Source organism: Lepidochelys kempii, chromosome 18 (assembly GCF_965140265.1).
Source record: "Lepidochelys kempii isolate rLepKem1 chromosome 18, rLepKem1.hap2, whole genome shotgun sequence".
Lineage (NCBI taxonomy): Eukaryota > Metazoa > Chordata > Testudines > Cheloniidae > Lepidochelys > Lepidochelys kempii.
The window spans coordinates 20,621,803-20,646,139 of record NC_133273.1 but is presented as its reverse complement, the minus strand read 5'-3'; the positions used below and the strand labels follow the sequence as shown (position 1 = coordinate 20,646,139).

Below are 24,337 nucleotides of genomic sequence, written 5' to 3'. Positions count from 1 at the left end.
AACCTATGTGTGTTGGTGATGATCAAAAACTGTCAACTCTTAGGACCTGATACTGAAGACACGTGAGCAACTCCAAGCATGCGAACTGTCTCATTGACTCAATGAAATTACTCATGTAAGCGTTTGCTCCTTAAAAAGGTCCTATTCTGCAAGCTGAATCAAGCATATGCGAAGGTCGTCATTTTAGCCAAAACACCCTGGATTGAACCAGGATCTTCAGAGCTAGCATAAGCCACTATAGACGGAGTTAAAGCAGTATAGTAGAGGGCCGTAACAACTCATATCCTCTGTGGATTGGCACAGAGGGGGACGTGTAACACAAATTCCCCAGTGCATTCTACGTACATAGTGCTATTTCTTGAGATTGTCGATTGAATGGACAAAATCAGTATTTTAGAACTCTCCCTTAAACGGCGAGTGAAAAAAACAGGTCACATACATTTGAAATAATACGGTTTCTGAAGGTTGGGGGGAAAATGTTAAACATTTTTTATGAGGGGAACAAAATTACAAAGCTAGCTTTAAATCTTGAAATCTCTCATGCCCCGATCTATAAATAAAAGTTATTGGGATTTTCTTTTGTGCTAAATTTAAAGAGAAGTCTCTTTTCCAAGAAGAGTTTTCTTTAAAACAAGCAATAGCCCAGAAGGAATTTAATGATGGCATTTCCAACAAGCAGCATGAATGAATTAAACAATAAATGCAATGAGAAAGCAGCTGTATTATTTTTAATAGGAGCAGATGCATTTGTAGTCGGCTGTATGTTATTTCCAAAGAAGAACACAATTCCCTAGCAATATTCCGTCAGATTTCAGGGATGGTTTCCTTCCACTTTTATACTCGAAGCTCATGGGTTCTGGTGGGTAGTGGAATTTGTTCTCAAGTGAAGCACTGAAACACTGGTAAGGAACAAGCAGAAATTCTAAAGAGGTCTCTCCTTCCCTGGTTCATGCTAAACCCACTCTCCAGCTCTTTTCATTATGTGTTTTCATTATGCCACATGAGAGAAACATTTGTCAACCATTTGATTAAGTCAAATTGAATCTAACATCAGGACACAGCAGACTGAACTCAGCTGTTTGGGTTAATTCAACTATGCTACTTTGCAACACAGCAAACTCTTATGTGACTTCTATATCCAGAAATCAGCCAGGGTCTTACCCCTCCTCCACTTTCAAAATATACTCAGCAATCTGGCAAGACCTAGAAATGGCCAAGCCTCAAAATAGTCAGTTCAGATCAACATAAAGTGTCTGGGCGGTTATCTGCACAAACTGCTTGGTCTGGGAAATTTTATAACACGATCCTGGGGTTTAGCAGGGTTTATAGCCTAGCCCATGACACTTTTCAGGAGTAGTGCCTCGGCCAAACAGCAGTTTGGATAATTATGTTCTTTGAAGTTGTCCTCTTAACTTCCCGTCAAACTGTTACGTAGTTGCATGCTTGCCACATTCCACCCCAGAGTTGGCTGCATTTCAATTGTAGCAGCTGACAGTGGTACCTTCTAAAAGTTAAGGTTTCCTAAACCACTTTCTATATTAGCTCTCTATTTTCATATGCTTACACTTCAGGGTCTTAAACTTTCTGTCCTTTATCTCCTCCCAGAGCTGAACTTTTTGGGAGAAAATCTGAGTGAAAACAAATCAGTTGTTATTGAGTTATGGGAGAGTGGAGGAAAAAATCCACACTTTTCCCCTGTAGACTGGCAGGGCACAGAGAAGGGGTACTGAAAAGTTAGGGTACTTGTGTACTCTGCAGTGATTTTAGTGGTCAAGCACTCTCTTATCATACACAAGGGGTCTGTATCCCTCTCAGGAGATAGGTATGAACCTATGATATTTTGATCCACAGGAGGTGGTTAAAGCATGGTGGAAGGTTTTTTAATACAGGGCAAGTTTGCCAGTCTGCTTTGTGGCAAGGAGACATCTACTGACATCTACTGAGGGAATAAATGACTTTGACTCGATAGACCCTTTAATCTGCAGTTATTACCCAATCTAACTAGTTATCAATGGTTCAGAGGTTCAACACGCCCCATCAGGTGGGACTGACACAGCAAATTAGGTCACAATAAGAAGAGATAAGGTAGCACAGAGAGTAAATCAAGAAGTACTTTGTGGCCATACAACATTCCTGAGTCCATCTACAAAGCCTCTATCCTGCCCATGTATTCTTGAACCCTCACTTTTGCTGTGATGCTTACACTGAATTTCACTGACTTGCATAATAAACTATTCTTCCTTTCCCCTAACCTCTATCTGCTTGTCCTTCTGTTGGGAAGTTGTGTGCTCTTCAGGGTAGGGACTACCTCTCTTCCTGGATGGCTGCAAAGTGGGAACTACTCTAAATAAAGGGAAGCATAATCAGGCTAACATTTAAAAAGTCCAGACAGCATTAACAGGTCAGATGAAATAACCTGGCAATGAAACATGAACAAATTGGCACACATATACAAACATATGGCGGCCTAGCAAGGTTGGCTAGAAGTGCTCTATATTGTCCAGTGCTCCAACCAAAAAAAAAGGGTAGATTTATTACTCACAGCCACTGTCCTCATCAGCTCTTTTTGTCATCCATGTTGGCACGTTGACGTTTCTCCTGGAGGATGGAGTTGCTGCACCAGATCCCCACAGCGACAACTTCAAGGAGGGGGCGAGACCAAAGGACCTTGAAGCCATAAGAGAGACTGCAGCGTGAAGCTGTTTGAACGATTTCACCTCCAGTCCCCCGGCAGGGTGCACCCTTTGTGGTGGAACGGTAATGACACCATAGCAGGGGTTTCATTTAAACACACCGGCACTTGCTGACAACAGTTACTAAAGGAAGCATAGTCCTAGAACCGTAATACCCATGCACCACTATTTTGGTCTAGATTTTACTTCCACACACATTGGGCCGATGCATTTAACAAGGATGTACTTTGTGCTTTGTCGAGGGGGGGGGGCACAGCCTGCTCCCATTATTGCCAAGGAGTCCCAAGGTCATTGCTTCAAAATAGTTCAACTCGGCACAATAGAGAAACATGCTAACAAGTCTACCAGGCTTGTGATTCAACACAGACAGACTAGATTCAACCTTCTCAAACAAAAGCAAACTGCTTCCTTTTGGTGCTGCTCTATATATGCCTATATGATTGGTTAATTGAAAGAGGTGCTCTCATTTATGAAGCTGAGCATAGCCAGGTGGGCCTAATTTATCTGGCTGCACCAGGCTCTTCCCCCTTAAAATATTGTAACATTGCTGCAAATAGTGTCAATGGAAAGTGATGTGTATAGCAGAAAGATTGATGCAATTAGACTCTGGCACCCTGCAACAGAGTGAATTCTCAGTGAGCCACAGACTGGATATGCAACAGGCACAGGTGACTGGGAAGGCTGTGATGGCAGTTTTGTGTCTATAATGAGTTCCCTTAGGGGCGTATCAATAATCACACAGGGGTGAGAGAAAATTGCGACCACAAATGTCTTTTCTAAGCACATTTTTCTGACCAAACATATTTCTAATCCACAGTGTCTGACTAGCCTGGAAGTACTAACTGGGAAATGTGCATTCTTTAAGGCAAATGAAATACAATACATTTCAAAGAAGTATGCAAAAAAAAATATGTCAAGAAAATTAGAACCACGTCAGCTCTACCATTGTGGCCTAAGGTGAGCAGAGAAATCACTAGTATCGGGTATGTTCTCAGCATTCGAGATGGGGATTAGCCCCAGAAAAAATTCCAGTTTGGAATCCTGAATTCACAAAGCAGTTTCAAATGCACACATTCTTCATCTTTACTTCCTTTCAAAGCTGCTGTGCAATTTTGCTGTGTGCTGTGAAATAGCTACCTCATTCCACCAGAGAGCTGGTTGCATTTCGGGGGCGGGGAGGAGGATTGCTTTATGTTCAGTAGACCTGATTGAAAACTGCTTTGTTGAAACATATTTTTGATGAAGCATGACTTTTTGGCCCAAACATTTTTTCAAAAACATTCCAGTTTTTCAGTCCATAACCGAAAGATTTTTGATGTTTGGTAAAAATGATCAGGTTTCAAAAAACAAAAAAAACCTGCTAGTTTTGAATTTTCCGTGAAAAAACTGATGTTGAGGGGGTGGTTTAGGAACTTTTCCCCCCAAAAAAATTCCCATGGAAAAAAATATTGGCATTTTTCAACCAGTTCTGATATTCAGGTCCTGTTCCTGCAATAGACTGTGGGAGGTGCTGTCTCTAACATAAACATAGAGCAATATGTATATTGAAAATAAATAAAACTCTACTAAAACAAGACACTCCACTGTACATGCTTCCCCCTCTGAGCCCAGGATGAAGAACAAACAACACATGGTAGATGTCAGTAATATTGCTTGAAGCACTGCTGGAAGGTGCCCAGATACTACGGTGATGAGAGCTGTACAAGATATTATATAGAATAGAATAGAATAGAATAGAATAGAATAGAATAGAATAGAATAGGGTGTATCTGATATGAAATCAATGGGTCCTAAGCCTGTGTGCAGTCAATTACAGGATCAGGGTCCCAGTTCATAAAGTACTTTGGGGACCCTTCCTGATGAAAGACACTCTGAACATAAATGATTATTCTACAGAGCAAACCCTATGACAATGCCAGGCGAGGTGCTCAGCTGCTGCCTAATGCCCTTTGACTCCCACACAGTATCTGCTGTATGTTTCACGATCCGGGGGGCTGCTCAGGAAATGGCACTTCTGATAGTCAGGGATATTGGCAAACGTGGCTCAGATAGGACAATCTTTATTATACTACTGAGTGAAAAGATGGATGTCCCAGAGGTATGTTCTCCTTCATGGAATATGGCTGACATGTCTAATTTAAGGATTTCCTGATTTCCCCGACCCTGTGTACTATATAACTGCTAACATTATTTTTATATCTTCTCACACAAGCACTGGCAATATGCAAAACACAAATAATAAATTTAACTTTCGGCTGTTGGCAGCTCTGTTCCCAGAGCAGAGTGGATATTTTAAAATCTACTGCAAAAAACAAACCACTTTCCTCCAAAAATGTGATGTATAGGATGTGACATAATGGTGCAAAAACTTCTGACAAAGGCAGGTATTATCAATTGCTCTGCTGCACTTTTCGGTGGTGGGCATTTTAATACTGTGTACTCTGCTTAGAACAGACATGGGGAGAACAGACAATCCCACATAGGGGATTAGAAAGAACAAAACCATTTTCTAAACAGAAAACATGTTAAATTCAGTAGATTTTTTGCTAGTTGTAACAGACAGAAACCTTTGTGATAATGGACGCTTTCTGGGAGCTTATGAGCCTTTCTAGTGCTCTGATGCAGGAGAGGAGGAGCAACAGTAAAGAGTTGGCAGGTATGTACCACAGAGGGATGAAAGGCTACAGAGAATTGTTTGCCTTCCACAAAACAATTTCACAGGTTCTGAGTGTTTGATTGGGCCTTGGCCCAGCTGAACAGATTAATGTTTCTGATGTAAATGAGTTTTTTTCCCCTTCTATCTTTACACAGGCTTACAAACATACACTTGCAGAACTTTGCTATAATTTTGTTCATTTCTGATTGCACCAGTTCCATTTTATCCCATGCAAATAGACACTGGTTACAATAGCAAAGTACCGCTCAAGGGTTAGCTCCTGTGGTTGTGGCTTCTTGCCTAAACCTGAAGGTTAGGGACAATGGAAGAAATTTACTTGGTGTGGAGGGCCAGTACAAAGCCAATCCACAACTTCAGTCTTATTTAAACTTTATAGTGAGGGTTTAAGTGGGACTTGAGTGCAAAGTCCTTGTGCAGGGCTGAATTCCCTTCACTGTGAACAACTGAAAGCATTCTTCTTACTAGGGCCGACTGGAAATTTTCCATCCAAGATGTTTTTTTGAGAAAATTGGGTTTTGGAAGCAACAATTTTTTCACAAAAAAAGTGTCCAGTTTCTGCAGAAAATTTTAATTGAAAAACTGAAAACCCAAAGCCATTTTTTAATTTTCAGCTGAAAATTTTTGGTTCTTTGTCAAATGTAATTTCCCCCCCCATTTTCATCAACATTTTCTGTGGAAGAAGTCCCCATTTCCTGACCAACTCTTGTCCTGAGCCCCAGATAATTTTTTCCTGCCGCTTCCCCTTTTGCTTTACTTTCCCACTGGATTTCCCTTTCCTACATGTACACCCAGCCTGGACCTGTGAGGTGCTGAGCATCCTCAACAAACAGTGGGCGGAGGGACAAAAACTCATCTCCCACCCTTTGCCTGTGGAGAAAGAGCAGCTTTAGAATCTCACTAGGGCTCCAGAATCTGCACATCTCCTGGCCAGGCTGCTCTGCCCCTTCTCCAGCCAGTCCTCCTGATCTGTAGGCTACATTAGCTGGTGTTAGGCTCCCTGCTCCAACAGAGTGGGGGTTGTGGGTAGCTGCCCCTAATCCTTGCTAGCCAGGCAGACTTTCCAGCATGCAGGGTCCAGAGCCTGGCTCCTGCTGGTGTCTATAAAATTAATCTTGCCTTTTACCTTCAATGGAAGTTTCCAATAAGAGGCAGAAGGATGGCCTTGGGATTAAGGCACTGGACTGGGACTCAGATCAAGGTCTCACAGGGAGTGTATGGCAGAATGCAGAATTGACCCCAGATCTCCTATCTGTGCACCAGTTCCCCATTTTTTGTCTGTCTTGTTCATGTAGGCTTTGGACTTTTTGAAGAAGAGACTCTCTCTTGCTGGATGTTCGCGCGCTGTCTAGAACAGGGGGACACTGATTTTAGCTGGAGCCGTAAGTGCTGCCATAATACAAAATAATAATTATTAATAATGGGGCATCCAGCACCCTTCCAAATTGAGCTCTAATTAACAATGAAGCCTCTCAGCTCCACTATTGTGGAAGGCTATTGTGAATATTGGTCACCTTCTTTCACAGATGGAGAAACCGATGTATAGACAGGTTAATTGACTTTCCAAAGGCCAAATAATGACTCATTGGGACAGTGGGGAAAAGAACACAGGACAGAATTCTAGCTTCTTGTCCTATATTTGAACTACAATCACCTTTGCGTCCTGATGCCGCTCATCTAACGGCCCATTGCAGACCATGCACCATGGCACAGAAGGTGTCCTGTCGCTGAGCTGTTAATAGAGTCTGTTTGCCTACAAATAAACACGTAAACAAATAAATAAATGATTAAATACAGTGAAATCGATCTGTGGTGCACTTCATTTCATTTTTATATCATATCAAGCTAGTTTCACGTAGCTTGTTTACTGTATACTGGCACCTCCAGAAGTCCGGCCTTTGGGGGAACGCATACAGAAAAGCAGTTTGGGAGGTTGCTTCTTTTGCCATTATTTGGAGCAGATCCTATCTGAGCAATGATCATCATGGCACCTTCCATCCAAAGAAGTCATTCTGCAGTCACTAAAAGGAACACCCACACACCCACCCACACACACACACCAGTCCCTGCACGGACACCTGCACGAGAGTAAGAATGAACCAGGCCCAATAAATCCTGCCACAACAAAACCATTTAGAAAAATCCACTTATCTGGACTCAGGGCACAGGAAACCAGCCTTGGCACGATTGTTTAAAAATTCCAGTTGCCCCGCATTAGAAAGTTCTTACTTTTTCTTTTCTTTTTGAGAAGTGGAATTTTCAGTGCAGTGGCCACCGCCTGCACTGGCAGCCAGGCCTCGGAATAACTCATTCTGCAAGTTAGACCGCGGCAGAATTCCGGTGTGGCGTGATACTGACAGTACTTTCTTTTTGCTTTTCTGTTCTTAATGAAATCTTTCCATATTATTAATGGCCAGGGTGGTTCTATATAATGTGTTCCTTCCAGAATTTTCTTGTTTGCTGTAGTCTTCAAATTTTCCAGTTCATTTCCTATTTTCCTGCTCTAAAACCATTGCCAAAAAATGCCTGAAGCACTCTTTGGTACTTGAAAAGAAGAAACAAAATCCAAGCAGCAGACATTTGGTCCAGATTTTGTAGATCATTAGCAATATAACTATCCAGAAGAAGAGCGTCACTTTAATTATCCACAGCCAGTTCTCTATGAAGGATATTTATTTGACTACCTAGGGCATGTCTCAAATTGCATTCCAGTCACTAGAAATATTTAAGGGGATTTGTGCAACTATATTGGAGAGCCCATCTGCAATTAATTGTCCGGGAACATACAGCCAGAATCAGATTTTGGATACTCCATTTAGGCAATCAGGTTCCTTTAGAAATGAAATGATGGGTTGATGCCTATGTACTGTAAATAGTGGTAGCTAATACAGCCAGTGAAGAAACAGATGCCCAAGAAAGGGTTTCTTATCCAGGAGGCAGAATATTAGAAACAAAAGTGGGAGTGAAATCCCCCATGGAAAGAATTATTTTGGTTTCATGTAATTTCTCATCAGAAAAACTGGAAACTTTACAAACTCCACTGATATTAGAGCTTGGATGTGAGCTGGTGCCAACTGGAGCAGGTTAGAAATTCGGTGACATTCTCGTGAAAAAAAAATTATGAGGCAATTTAATGAAATATTGGTGGTTTTAATCCACATATGTGGCTTCCGGGAAAAAAATCCCACCCATTTGGTTGCTTATGACATGTACACAGTTCATCATGTATAAACTGAAAATAAATCTAACATGCATAAATCAAACCAGTGGAACTAGCTTCAGTGCTGAACATTTCAGAGCACATTTTTAACGAAGGCTCTTTACTTCATTAAGTAAGATTATTTAATTTGGGGAGAGCTAATTACATATATGGGCCAGATCCTGTGCTCCTTATTCAGATTAAAACTCTTACTGATTTCAGTGGCCTTCAGGCCCCAATCCTGAAATTGACTCGGTGAGTGGGCTGACCCCTGCATCTCCATGGAGCCTTGTTGGCTTCTGTGGGACTTCATGCAATGTAGGTATCTGCCTGACAATAACAAGTTACAGGACTGGGGACTCTGTGGGGAATGGAAGATTGGAGCCAAAAGCCAGAGGTATATTAGCCGCTGAATTGGAATGGTCTCAGCCAGGCATGCTGGGACATACTCACACTGTTTTAGGCAACTCCCTGCACTCCATGCTATCCGGGTTCCTGATTTGTACAGACTGCTAACTCCTTCCTCCCACCAGAGGGCAAGTAGTCCCATCAGCTCATGGGGCACCATTTGTCCTCCTCCCACTGAGCAAGGTGTTCACAATCTGGCCCTGGCAAGATGGAACTTGAACCAAAGCCTCCAGCTAGTTGCCAACCACTGGACCATCCTCCTCTGGTTTTGACATCACAGTTCATCCATCCCAGAATACAGCTATCATCTCATCAGCTGGAACCATCTGTTGAGAGCTGATATAACAGCTGCACAACAAGAAGTTCCTGGTCTACAAAGTCCAGGAACTATGCTCCATATTCCTGAGTGCCATTTACTAACACTTTATCCATTAATTAACTATTTACCTACATAGAGATATAGAGCACTCCTGTAACAGATTCTGATCTCAGTTATATCAGTGTAAATCTAGCGTAATCCAAAGAATGGAATGGATTTACACTGGTGTAACTGAGATCAGAATCTGACCTACTATCTGTGGATAAAAAAAAATATCACACCTATAACTGACATTACTATATCAGCAAAAGTTTCTAGAGCAAGACCTGGCCTGAGACACTGTTATTAGTCAGAGTTGTGTTTGATCTAAAATGTTTCAAGAACCAGAGTGAGAGAAAAGTTTGAGCACCATAGATTTCCCCCTTTCTCTGGTGAGAGAGATTCATTGCAAAAACAAGCAGTAAATTCTCAAGTTCTGCAAGTGTGCAGCACCGAGGGCCAGACAAATTAAGACTGATGTTCTAAACTTTTGGATAGCGAGGAAGTGGTTTCATGTGGCAAGCCATGTGAAGGCTTCAGAACATCCTCCCTTCTCAGACACCGGAATAAAGCAGATAGCAAAATGAGACAATACCAAATCCAAGCTGATTCTGATGGGTGGGGAGAAAACCTGCTGGAATTCCTGGGGCCCACAGATGGACACCCCCTGGTCGGCTGACTTCCCAAGTCAGATTCACACAGCTCAGCACATTCCCATTATGTGAGCCTTAAAAAATATGAAATTAAGAAAGTGCGGCCAAGTGTTACAGAGACAGAAAAAGGATTTATCAGGGAGCCTCGCAAAAGGGAGAGACGTGTCCCCATGTTACTGTTTGCGTTTGCAGAAACCACAGCCACAGAAATATCAGACAGAAAAAACGAGGAGCCTTTTAGGAAGGTTTAGATAGCGTCTAATCTCAATTCAGCAACCGTATCATTCTGCAGCCCCAGACAATTGCATTGCTCCCGCAGGCAGGAACCCACTCTCCTTGTTGCTAAAACCCACCACAGACTCTCTCCAGCTGACCTTACTAACCTTCTGTCTCTATATCCCCTTGTCTACTCACCTAGCAATGGTCTCTTCTCGCCCACTCTACCCAATCTTGCCACTCTTAGCACAAGAGACTTCTCCTTTGCAGTTTCTGTCATCTGGATCCCCTGCCTCCTCCCTATTCTAACACAGCTAAGTGCTCCCATGCTGGACAGTTCTTTGGCATGTAGGAGTGTGCAAAACCCATGCGTGAAACCAGCCTCTTTGCACAGCAGAGCCATACCAGTTCCTCTCTCTCTTTTTATGCTGTTCTCCTTCGGAACGGAGTCTGGGCCCCAGTGGGTTGATTGTTACAACCTTTACTATTGCAGCGAGCTAATTCTGTTTCCTATATATGAACTAAGCTGGGGATCAAAAGCGTAATTCAGGAAGAAAAACGCCCTGTGTCCAATAACAGCGAATATGGTGGAAGCAAAAGCCAAGTGTGGATTTTTCCTCCAAAATCAGAGGAGATACTTAATTCTACAGAAAGTCCAGTCCCAGGGCTAATATTTGGCATTCCCCAGAGGCTGTATTTTATGAAGTCTGCACAGGGAATGCACAGTTACGTTGCTTCTCTCTCTACCCCCACCCCCAACACAACTTCACAGAGGTGACAGACAGCGTCACAACACATTTCTTGTTTTCAAACTGTCACTCAAGTTCACAATGTTTCCACCATCAATGTTTTCTGCAGTGCTTTTTTAAAAAAAATTATTTTCCTTGTATATAACCACTAAACCATGGGCATGGAACAAAGCAGCTTGGTAAGAGCCATCATTAAAGACTTATGTAATATGCACGCTTATTGTCTCACATACTTTTCCAGTTAAAATATTTGGTCTAAAAATGTGGGAGGTAAAGAACTTATATTTTGAGGTCTTTATAAAACAACTTACATCCCCTGATTTATGTTCCCTGGGACTTGTTCTATGTGAAACATTTAGCCAGCTATATTTTAGATAAAAGAAACATCTCAAGCATTGGTTGTTTTGGAGTTTCTCATTCTTTACTCCCATATATCTTCATAATATTTCACTGTCAGGCGCAATAATTTTAAATTCAGAACCTTTCTGCTTGCTCCTTAGTTCTCTTTTTTTGGACAATATTTATAGCATTGCCTTAACATTCTCCACTGCTGCTGGGTTCTCAGGACCTGATTCTACAAACGCTTACACATGCAAGTTATCCCAGCTCACATGAGGCAGCAGATAGGATCTGAGGTGCATTCCCAGGTCTGCCATAGACTAGGGATGTGTGGCAAAGCTTACTGAAATCCATGGAAAGATGTAAAACTCTGACATCAATGTGCATTGGGTCAGGCCACAGCAGTGTGACCTGGTGCAACTCACGTAACCTCTTGGCGCCTCAGATTTCTCATCTGTAAAGCAGGGGTAAGAGTACTACACAACTTTCCGAAGCACTAAAATAAGCACTACAGATGCAAGCCTCACCCCTGCTCTATGGTTACACTGGGTAAAAGGACAAGAGAAGCCTGAAAAGCCCAGTGGGAGAGGATTCCCCCAATGTAGGAAGAACAAGGTTGCACAGTAAGATTGCTTTCTGCAGACCCTCCCCGCCATCTACTGTGAAGATTTTGGACAGCACCTGCAGCCCAGGGGGCAGCCCAGAGAGGCGACAGTAACTTACGCCCTTTGGACTGTCAAAGTTGCACTAAAGCCCTGTCAGCCCCCAAAGCACCCCATGGTCAGGAGGAGCTAAGGTGGCTTGGAAACCCGTGTGGTCCCCCTCTGCCAGTGCTATGAATTCTATGTTGAGTCTTGTAGGGGCTCACCCAGAATCTCACCCTAAGTATTTAGTGAGACAATTTGTGTGAGAAAGTATTCATGGCACAGGGCCTTCAGACCTTCAAGACGATCTCTCACTTTCCCAGGCCCGGATTGTGATGTCATCTCAACTTCCTCTGATCCCTCCCATGCTCTCACTCTCCACTTCCCCCAGGCCCACCCATTGTTCTGTCTCTCTCCACTTTCCTCTAATCATCTGAAATGGTTTTGTACACACACACGCAGAGGAAGGATGATCGGGTGGTTAGGGCATGGTATGGGGAGGCAGAAAATCCAGGTTCATCTCCTGCCACTACCACAGACTTCACGTAAGCCTTGGGCAAGTCTCTTAGTTCCTTCTGTACTTCTGCCCTTTGTCTGTTTAGACTGAAAGCGCTTTGAGACAGGGGCAGTCTTGCTGAGGGTATGTCCAGCATGAAGGGGTCCTGATCTCAGCTGGGGCATGCAGGTGCTGTTAAAATATAAATAATAAGAAACTAAAAAGAACAAACAAAAACTCTTATAGGTCTTTGCTTTGGAAGGTCTGAGCACCTGGTGCAGATCCCACTGCCTTAAATCCGAGTCACAGGTGCGCTGCCCTTAGGGAAATCGGGCTCACGTTGGGTACCTAAAATCTGAGGCCACTTCTAAAAATCTGGGCCTTTACAAATGAATTGTTCTGCATTAACAGAGTGGAAAAAAACATTCAAACCCCAAGTAACATTGTGGCCTGGAAGTTGCTGCTGCTACAGCCCTGGGAACCGAATGACAATGCCTATTTTCCTTTATGAAATTTTTATTAAGTTTTTTTTATTCTTATTATTGAATATGAATATTTTACACGTCTAAGCTCAGAACAATGCTTTTTTTGGCTGCCTCTGCTGCTTTTCAGAGTTGTGCACCTCAAAGTTGCATAACTGAGAGGTATCCATTTCCACACTGGGGAAAAGGAGGCTAATGAATCTCAGCAAAGCTAACTTTAGTGTGTGTGAAAAAAGGGCACTCTGAAGTTTTCCAAATAAAAAAAAAAATCATACTTGTGTGGAACAGCTTAATAAAACTCAGGCTGTGTATATGTAAGGAATACAGAACTTCTCTCAACAAGAGGAAAATAGTACTTAACTTAGCAACACCTCTGCAGGGCAAAACACAGGAACATTCTTAACCCTTTACCGTCAAATTCCTCACAGCCAAATGCACTCCCAGCCGCACAAAGGTCAAAAATGAAGGCAGCTGGGCCAAACTCTCTACTGGAGTAAATGAAGTTGATGGAACTATATCCATTTAGAGGGGGAGGAAATTGAGGCCAGATATTTTTCTGCCTCTACTGGCAATATTCCCCTTCTCTCCAACACTTTGTAAGGGATCACTTTCAGACCTGGTTCATGAGGGCATCTCTCTGCCTAGGGAGGGGTGCTTACACCTTCTTCTGACATATCTAGTAAGGCTACTGTCAGAGACAGGACATTCGGCTAGGTGGACCACAGGAACTGCTCCAGGTATCAGACCTATGTGCCTAAGAACAATTCTTTTTTCCTGCTAGCATGTACCAGATTGTGCATGGGCCTGTTCTCTCTCTGCCCTGGTTCCCTCCACTCAAGCTTTTTCCCCCAGATCTTTCTGAAATAGACTCAGCTGGAACGCTATCTACCTGGCTTAAGGTCCTTCACTTCCTGCTTTAAGCATAAGCTGCCTGCTGGCACCCCTTAACGTCTCACTACCTGTAAGAGGAATAGGAGTGTGGTCACCTCTTTTTTTACATCAGAGTTTTCACACTGCTGAAAAGGGGAAGGGGGAAGGAACCAGGCTACTGGAATAAAAGAGAAAATTATGATGTGTCTAGTGCAGGTTTGAGCCCAAACCTTTTTCTGTGCATGTGATAATGGGGTGGGGGGAGAGAGGGCAGCTCTCCTACATTTCTCAAGAGCTTGCAGCCAGCAATAGGCAGGTGAGAATAACCACATTGTTTTGGGTACTCAGTCTGCATTGTCCCAGCCTGACATGATCGGATACACATGGGCAATAAAACCTTTAGATTTGTTCAGCTCAGGGAATGTATAAAATGATGAATTGACATTTAAAAGAAAAGAAGGCACTGTTGCTAGGTTGGAAGCTAAGCTAGATGTGGGGGGAGAGAATTAACAGTAGCAAGTAGATATGTTTATACAGCCCAGTGTCATCTTCTCAAATGATGGTATTTATTTCTTGATGACCCACGGGCCTGGGGATGTGGGCACAGGTTCTCCCACACAGCCACATCTCTAGTTTAAAGTCAATTTTTGTGCTGGTGAAAGATTTATTATGGCAGAACCTAGTGGCCCCATCCAAAATCAGGACTGCATTGCGCTAGGTGCTGTACATAATACGAGATGGTCCCTGCCCCAAAGCGTTTACAAGCTAACTCGACAAGTGAGTCACAGGAAATAGCATGATCCACATTTTACAGGTCAGGCACTGAGGCATGCAGAGATTAAGTCGCTTGCTCAAAGTTGAACAAGGCAGCTGTGGCAGAGCCAGGAATTACACCCAGATCTCCTGAGTCCCAATGCAGGGCGTAAATCACAAGACCATCCTTCCTCTCTTGGTGCTGGGAAGACCAGCTTGGTGCTTGGTGAATGACGTTCTCTAGCTATCCAGAGGCAAGGTATAGCACAGGCAGGACTGGATTAAGGTAACTGTCATGGCTTCGGAGTTGCAGTCCCAGGGCTGGGAGGAGGGTGCTACTTCAAGACACTTAAGGCAAAAGACCCAAGGCTTTCTTACAGTAAAAATGAAATAAGGGTAGGTCAGCAATTCCAGGTGAGCACTACAGAGTGGAAACCTGGTCCCTTTGAAGATCAGTGTCGGCCAGCGGTTAAAGAAACTGATTCGGAGTCTGGACTCCTGGGTCCCATATGCAGCTCGGCTACAGTTTTGCTGTGTGAGCCAGTCACGTCTCATCAGTAAAATGGAATCAGCAAGGCCCACTTCACAGGTTGGGAGTCATGTGACTTTAATAAGGGCTTGAGAGCCTCATATAAAAGGAGCTAGATACTGTGGGCCAGATCCTCAACTGATGTAAATGGCCATCACTCCCACTGGTTTACACTCGCTAACTCTCTGGCCCGCTAGGTGTGAAATGTTATTAAAGGAGTGTACTGATGTCTGTGAGTTCTTCACTTTCTCTGTTAATGGAATGTGATTGTGTTGCTGGCTCTGGGTTGGCAAGGAAATGGTTCTCTTTGTTTTTCCCATGCCGACAACAACCATGAGGTGCTCCATTCTGTCAGATTTCCCATGCTTTCCAGGGCGATGTGTTTTGCATTTTTATCTGCATTGGATTATTGGAGCAGGAGTCTGAACACTTAAGTTACTGTAAATCCCTTCTCATATGGAAGTCAGTGAGCTGTAAAATATTTAAACTGTCTACAGTTGTACCTCGTTTGTTTACACATTTCCAGTGGGCTGCTAAAAGGTAACATACTGTAATAGAACAAAGATTTAAGATCGTGAATCAGATTTCATAACAGCTCTGCAAGCACTCTGAGCATGTACATTAACTTAATGGAGTAACGTAAATCTCAACAATCTCAGCCCTTAGGGGCTAGGTGATGCTGCGAATTAAACCACTAAACTTTTACCTCGGGAGTTCTTTGGTTCAACCCTTTAGCTGCGTTCACAAGCGAAAACGCCTTTAGGTGGGTCTCACCCCAGGCCCTGTGGTCAACTATCCAATGTGGTGAAACCATCGCAGCATTCGGCACAATAGGCGGTGCCAGCTGAAGAGAGGCTGGAGTCAGAACTGTAGGAGGAAAAGCCATACCTTGTGCAAAGGAAGGTCACCTTGAGGTGAGCAGAAGAACCTTCCCTTCTGTTTAACTGAATCATCTAGACCAGTCTCTGCAAGACCTTTCTCCAAGGAGTCGAGTAGTTGCACATTAGGGAAGAAGGGCTGCTGGGGTAGGGGGCACAACTGCTAACACTGAAACCTACTTTGGACAGTCACCCCTCACCTGCAGCTAACACAACTCACACCAGTTGAGGATCTGCTGCAGTAGTTATGACGGGCGGTGGGCAGTTGGAAGGAGGACTTGAATATAGAGATAGGTTCTGTGTAGTGGCTCTCCTGTTTAGACAGGTACCTTAAAGTGTGGATATTTGAACTTCATCCAAGCTCCTGACTCTGCAAAACTTGTCAGGGGATCTCATGAAAAAAAAACAAACCCAATAACCAGAAATCAACACCTTTCACCCAAGGATCTCAGATTACTTTGCATATTTTAATTAAGCATCACATCATCTTTGTGCTGTAGAAAGTTATTTGAATAGAGGGGTAAACCACAGAGAGGTAAACTGAGGCACAGTGGGGGTGAAGTGATTAGCCTGGTGTTGTGTGGCTAATCAACGGCATAGCTTGGAATAGAATATAGGAACGCTAATTCCCAGGCCCTTCCTTTAACAACTCCACCAACTTCTTTTCATTTCATATAGAAAAACAAACTTAAAAGCTCATCTCTTTCTGGGCTTCTTCCAGGCTCACCATGGCTACCACAAGAGACTTCCAATGCCATAGCAAAGGGTCAGCAGTACACCAGAGCCCTCTATTTTTCCATCAGCGGTCTCTCTCTACCTTTTGGTAGCTTACGGTGAAGGGCAGTGAGCCAGCCCTCCCAGACATACGATGGAGGTGGCTTGTTCTCTGAGTTTAAAAGTCCGACAAACTATTTTCAGTTCCAGCAAGGATCAACACATTTATAGAATTAAAACCAGCATGCTGGATAGCAAAAAAAGGCACTGAACAAGGGCTCTTTCTTTACCAAGCCATAAAATCACTTACTACAAATCAATTATTTTTGCGATGATTTATTAGCTGCTCTCCAGCTGTTCAGGTTTGTGTTGTGTTTTTCTGGATGGTTGGTCTTCTCAGAAGCATTTTCTCTGAAGCACAGATGGTCCAATTTTCTTGTAGTCTTCACTTGTGACCCACATGTCCCTAAATGATGTTAAGCTGGTGAGGACGGAAGCCCCAATCCACACAGAGTACATCCTATCTCGGGATGCTAGGATCTTTACAGGGATTGCACTGGGGCTCTGAGTTTGCAGCTCCTTTAGAAGTCTCTCATGGAGACCTCGGAAAAGGGTCGACCCACCTGACAATACCACATTTCTCATGATATCAGGGTGGATATTTCCATCGCATTTCATAACGCTTTGAAGGATCATTTTGTCAATCCCTGGTGCCTCAATGCCAGCATTAGCTGGCACAAAAAGGGTTTCAGGAGCTCTGAACAGCTGGTCTGTAATCTTGATGGCATTGCCATCTGGGAGAATATACTCCCATCCAAGCCTTTTGGGCTTTTCCTGAATTTTTTGGCTGGGTTCTACAGCCACATAGCACAGCTTCTCCTTGATGTCCTTCACAATTTCCTTCTCCGCCGTGCTCACGAAGGAACATCCAGTCTCCAAGAGCAGCTGAGCAAGGTATTTAGTAATATCTCTGCCGGCAAAATCCAGCCTGGAAACACCATGGAGCAAGCAGTGGCCTTTGTAGACAGGGACTGTCAGGGTCACGCCATCTCCACTGTCCAGCACTAATCCCGTCGTGCGGGCTGAAGCGTAAAGGGCCATCAGAGCTTGCAGAGCCACAAATATGGCAGGCACCTGGAAACCTTCAAACATGATCTCGGCCATTTTTTCTCGGTTCGACAATGTGTTCAGTGGCGCCTCGGTCAGTAACACTGGCCTCTCGCTGGGCTTCATCTTGAGTTCATGCTTAAACAAATGCCACCAGATCTTCTCCATGTCCTCCCATGATGTAACTATGCCATGTTCCATTGGATACTTAAAAGACAGGATGCCCCTCTTGGACTGGGCTTCTTCTCCGACATAATACTCCCTGTGACCAGCTCCAAACATGATCGCTTTGGATTTGGGGTAGCCGACGACAGTAGCGATGACTGACCTTGGTGCCTGCTCTCCTGACAGGCCGGCTTTGCACAGCCCAGATCCATTGTCAAAAATTACAGCGGGGAGATCTAAGATTTTGGATTCAGACATTCTCTGGCAAGACGGACGCAGTCTCCAGGCAGCTCTCTCTCTGGCTCTGTGCTTCTGCTCAGGTGACATAGAATGTCTAGTTAAATATTCTAGATTCTTGAGAGTCACAAGGGGGAACATTCCTCTGAGTCCCCCTGAGCTAACAGCTCGTCATGGCCATCTAATGAATACTGCTCCCTTCCCAAAGGCCTGGGAGTTGCCCTGAAGGTCACCAGTATGAAGAGTTTTGCTTCTCTCCCTATGACTGAGCCATTCTTATCTCTCAGGTGAATTATAACAGAGGCACAACAACCATGACATACCATGGGGACAGATTCTAGTGCTTGCATTTGCTTATATTATATATTTGTTTTAACTCAGTTGTTAATGCCTAATGAACATGAAATTTGGTCTGCTCATGACTATCTAGTTCCTCGATGATGGAGACATCTTGAGAAGATTTAACCCCACGTTCTGAGTCCCATAAATAACTCCATGAGGTAAAAAGAAACCTGTGGAAAACCAGTTGCTTGGCTCCTATGGAACTAGAGTCGAAAATATGCTAGAGAAGTAGCTCATATGGGTATACAGACCTTAAATTAATTTTAAACCTTGTACTGCTTACATGGGTTTCATCTTGATAGCTTTTAAAGTAACTTTAAAAGTTATTCCAGAAGATAAAGTGTTTGACTTGCAGCCCAGTTCCTAAATAGAAAGATTACTGTAAATGTTCTTGTTTGCAATAATTGCCAGCTCCAAAATATAACGGTTACCATAAATTGTCTGGTTTCAGAGTAGCAGCCATGTTCGTCTGTATCCGCAAAAAGAAAAGGAGGACTTGTGGCACCTTAGAGACTAACAAATTTATTTGAGCATAAGCTTTCGTGAGCTACAGCTCACTTCATCGGATGCATTCAGTGGAAAATACAGTGGGGAGATTTATATACAACATGGCTACACCCTGATAAATTGTCCTGTTTGTGAGAATGATGACATGAATCATAAGTTGTTCAAACTTATTTTTTCATTTGCAGTTGGATGAAAGTTGAGTGACTGGTTGTTGAAAAAGAACCCAGCCAATCAGCTGTTTTTAATAGGATTTTTGTGTTGAATTTCCCATAAACTGGTGACACAAGGTCATCTCAAATCCTTTTCACCAGGATAAGTCCATGCCAGTTTCCCCAAATGTGTCCATTTGGGGAGGGAGCGGGAGGAGGTTGAGTTGGGCTCGGTGTCTCTGAAACACTGAATATTTTAAGAATGGCTGACTGAAGCACAAGTCTTCCAAATTGATGCTTGCTAAGACTGACCTAGTTTGAACCTGACTGGACCAAGTTTCTTGTCCAAAGACCTTAGAGGGAGGCGCTACAAGGTGGATGGAGTATGCAAGTGTGTGAGTCATAAGAATCAAGGTAAGGCCGATTTGTTGAGACTGACTTACTGATTACTTGATTTGATAGTTGTCTTGCTTCATTTTAAGTTTATTAATTATTAATTATTATTATTAATAGTAGCTTAACTTTGGTGTTAAGTTTTCTTGATTTTATTTGTGCTTGTGTAAGTGTTTTAATAACATATATAAGAAGATACTGAGTTACATTTCTTCCAATAAGCAACATGAGTCTAGAACCTTTGACGACCAAGCCGGTCAACCCAAAATCCTGACCAGCTCTCCCTAATTAATCTTTCGTTCTCACAAACATGGTTGGCTAAATACTGATCTCAGTTACTCTGGTGCACTCTGTAACTCGGGGGTAAATCTACTGAAGTGAGTGGAATTGTGTCTCCTTAAAATCAGTGTAAATGAGCTCAGAGCCAAGTCTGGAACATTTATAATGCTATGGAAGTGTCCATGGCAGGCTTGTAAAAATGAGTATATATATTTTAATCTCTATTCAGCCCTTTGATGGATAACATCAGAAAACAGCAGTGATGTAAAAACATGTTGCTAAAAATGCCTCTGTGTGTCTTCTGACATTACATCATTTTAAAATCCAATTTGTCAAACGGGGATGGGTTGTGGTGAGGGAGAGAGAAACAGATGCTTTGCAGGAGGAACTGTAAGAAGTCATGCAAGCATGAGTTGCTTTGAGATCTTCAAAGGAAAGGGGCTATACAAGGGCAACACATTATTGTTAGCCATAATTTTCCATGAGCTGCAAATAAAACTTAGCAATTAGCAGCAGATACACTCCTCTCTAAGGTCACCCATATCCACTGGAACAGAACTTTGTCATCATGGAATTTATATGGAAAGCTCTTTGAGGCAGTGACAGTTCCTTATTATGTATCTGTATAGCACAATAGGGTCCTGATCTCAGCTGGGGCTTCTGAGCCCTTATTTGTTGGCCTGAGGAATTGTTCTGGCAGGTTAGGAAGGATTCTCCAAATGGATCAACACCGGGAATGGTTAATACTTTGGACACTGATACGTTTAAATGAAAATTGTTCATCTGGAAAGTTACATTCACCAGCAAAATAAATTCTTGCTAAGCAACTTTTAAATATGACAATAAAGCCAAGAACCTTCCCCTGGTCTAGATGGTCGGCTATAGCCTTAGGCCCTTCTAGGGGTCAGTGCAGCACCATCCTGCCCACCCCAAGGGTAATATAGAGAGGGATGGATGGACTGTGCCTCTAAAAGGCACAAACTCTGCTGGGAGTGCAAAGTGAGTGTGAAGGCTGCACAGCGATTAGTCTGCTAGCCATTTCCACAGGCTAGCGTGGAAAAATAATATTAAGGAGTGGCAAACCAGTTTGGATACTATAAAAACCAAATTCAGCCAAGCCATATTGCAGAGCCAAAATCTCTTCGTCAGCCTGGGTTATGCACCTCTACTGTCCCTAGTCTCAGCAGAGATGTTGACATTTTAAAGTTGATTTAGACCATGAATTATTAGAAATGTTTGGCTCTCCCTTCTGAGGTTTGCAGTCCCTTTTCTTAGCTACCGGGTTATCAGGAAAGCTCCAGAAGTTTTGGACCTTCCAGTCTTTGGATCTATCAGAAATGAGCTTCCAAGCTTCCCAGGGCTTCTTGAGAACCCTAACATGTCAGAACCACAGCTGGCTTGGGACAAGCTTTGTACTGTACCTATTTATTATACCCTCATTCCTCTTCCTCCTCTGGCCAGATGTGTCTCTGAGACACAAAAGGCAGACAGACAGACAGACAGACATCGGGCCTGATGCAAAGGCCTAAATGGAAAGACTCTCATTGACTCCAGGGGGCTTTGGATCAAGCCCACAAATGATAATCATATCAATAAAGACCTGGGGGGAGATGCTCAGTCCTGCTCCGGTGTTTTACCCTGAGCGTTAAAAGCTCTGGTCACGGAGCATTCCCCTGGAGCAGACAGCTGTCAGGCTGGCCTCTGAGGGCCCCCTCACAAACTGGCATGGGGGCACATCAGGAACCGAGCTACTAAATACAGCCCTACAGGGATCCCCAGCTGTCTAAATTATGCCGGGGCCTCTCCAGTCCATAGAGCAGCTCGTGATCCAGAGATGCTAAGGGGGCTCCATGGCTGCCCGTGCGTGGGTTAGGAGCTGCATGTTGAGTCTCTTAACGGTGCATCCTGTCACCCTTAGTATTTATCGTTATTAAGTCCACAGGACCGTCTGACACAGCATTTGTGCGAGGGGGAGACAAGGGTGGATCACTTCAAAATTGCCCTGTTCTGCACAATCTACCTGAAGCTCTGGTACTAGCCACTGTCAGAAGCAGGAACTGGGCTAGACAGACCATTGTGCTGACACAGAATGGCAGCTGTTATGACTGGGCCCTCCGGACCTTCAGTATGAGCTCAGCTTCCCAGACCCTTTCGGGGTCATCTCAACGCCCTCTGATCTCTCTAACGCGCTATCTTTCTCATATCCATTGTGCTCTCTTGCTCAGCTTTCCTTGCTGTAGGTGATGATCTCACACTCACCCACACCAACCAGCCGCAGGGTTAAGGCACTGGATGGAGATGGAGGAGAGCTAGGTTTAATTCCTGGCACTGTCACAGACATCATCTAAATCTTGGGCAAGTCACTTACTTGTAATCCCTTTGCACCTCAGTTTCCCAGCGGTAGACTCTCACTCTGCTTTATTTTAAAAGCTTTAAAATTAACAGCAGTAAGAATCATTTTAGCAGATTATTTTGTATTACTGAAGATAAGGTCTTTAATCAAGGGAACAACGCTGCACTGGCCATAGAATTGAACAGACCAGAGGTCTCCATCTCTAATTTCCATGACTCTGAAGCCAATTATACAATTAGAAAAAGCCAAACTTCTGTCCAAGGAATTTATTATTTCATTTTAATGTGCAAATGCAAGAACTACCACTGTCCTGAATGGATGCTAGCTAGATTTACCTAAGTCCTCTTAAAAACATCTTCTTTGGACAATGTTTGGTCCAAAATCCTTGTAATCAGCTGCAGTGATCCACATTTGCTTGAAGCTGGTCAAGGAAGTAATTACAGAAGCCCCGATCCATGCAGAAAACCACCTGTCTGTGGGTACTATGATCTTTATAGGAACCCCTTTGGGGGCCTGGTGTTCTAGTCCCTTAAAAATCCTCTCATCCAGGCCATGAAAGAGGGACGAACCACCCGACAGCACCATGTTCCCATAGAGAGTGTTGTGAATATTGATGTCACACTTTGAAACACTGTGAGCGATCATCCTATGAAGGCCTGGTGCATCATTACCAGTGCTACCTGGCACAAAGAGGATCTCTGGGGCTTGAAAGAGTGGGCTGCCAATACTAACTAGAGTCCCATCAGGTAGTTTATATTCTTTCAGGACCTCCTCTGGCCTCTTGGCTAATTCTCTGTGTGGATCTGGAGCCACGTAGCACAACTTTTCCTTGATGTCCTCTATGATACTCTTCTTCCCAGCAAGGCTCTCAAAGCGTTGCCCACTTTCCACAAGGAGCTTCCCGAGGAACTCTGTGATATCTCTGCCTGCAACATCCAGCCTGGAGACGGCATGGGGTAAGTAGTACCCTTCATAGACTGGTACCGTCTGGGTAACAGCAAATCCACTGTCTATGACCAGTCCTGTGATGCGTGCTGAGGCATAGAGGGACAATATGGCTTGGACAGACAGGTAGAAAGCAGGCACCTTAAACCGTTCAAACATCAGCTGAGTCAGTTTTTTTCGATTCTCCATTGGGTTCAAAGAGGTCTCAGTCATTAGCACGGGCCTCTCAAAGGCTTTCAGTCCCAATTCATGCTCATAGATATGCTTCCAGATCTTCTCCATATCATCGCAAGATGTAACTATACCATGTTCAATGGGATACTTCAAAGACAACACATCCTGTTTGTGCTGGGCTTCTCCTCCCACATGGCAGTCCTTCTGAGCTGCTCCTAACAGTGACATTTTTGTTTTGGGGCAGCCAATAACCGTAGGAATGATGTGTCTTGGACCAATTTCTCCTGACAGACCAGCTTTACATAGCCCTGATCCATTGTCAAAGATCACAGCTGGAATATCTAAAGTTTGGGGATTCAACATCACTTCAGCTTTCCCCCTAGACCTTAAATAGTTTCTGAAAAAGCTGCTTCTGGGAAGCTTAGTTGTGAAGGTTTAAGGATGTATCTTCCAACCTTATCTTCTCAGTTTTACAAGATGACAAGCTCTGCTAGTCTCCAAAGTCTAGGACTGATGCTCCTAACTTTGACCAGGATTCGGGATTTTTATCCCCACTCATGTAGTGGCAAGCAAGGCATTTCCAGTGCTTAGTCCTGTAACACACAACAATGGATGAGCTAGATAATGATTGTTTGGTGGCCATTACAACTGAAGCAGATATATTCAAGCCTTTCAGTGTATTAACTCACCTAGTCATATGTATCAGGGAAATTATTAAGAAATTTAAAATATAGATTTTAAGGATTTGAAATGCACTGAATCAGAGAGCAATGCACCATTTGCTTTTATAAGGCTCTGAGCATTTTTAACATTGAGACATTTAGGTACATCAGTGCTCATTTTCAATGAGCTGAATCCTTTTCTGATCACTTTTGCCAAACAGAATATGCGTCTCTCCAGGGGATTATACCAGCTCCCGTCCCGCTCCACCCACCTACACAGTTTGGTTGAGTTCTGAAGTTAGCCAAGATTGTGGCACTAGCGTATCATTTTGCTTTACCTAAGGATGACTATATTCAGTAGGTTCATAT

General features: G+C 43.5%; 2 protein-coding genes across 2 annotated transcripts; both read right to left on the bottom strand.

Moving 5' to 3' along the window:
* Window positions 1-17,051: 17,051 nt before the first annotated feature.
* On the bottom strand, window positions 17,052-19,116 carry LOC140899972 (uncharacterized). The gene is made up of 2 exons (XM_073316354.1): window positions 19,093-19,116; window positions 17,052-18,188 (listed from the first exon to the last, which is right to left on the bottom strand). The coding sequence occupies exons 1-2, from the start codon at window positions 19,114-19,116 to the stop codon at window positions 17,052-17,054; spliced, it is 1,161 nt and encodes a 386-aa protein (XP_073172455.1).
* Window positions 19,117-22,532: 3,416 nt separating this feature from the next.
* On the bottom strand, window positions 22,533-23,669 carry LOC140899989 (actin-related protein T2-like). Its single transcript, XM_073316398.1, has one exon. The coding sequence runs from the start codon at window positions 23,667-23,669 to the stop codon at window positions 22,533-22,535; it is 1,137 nt and encodes a 378-aa protein (XP_073172499.1).
* Between the last annotated feature and the right edge of the window lie 668 nt (window positions 23,670-24,337).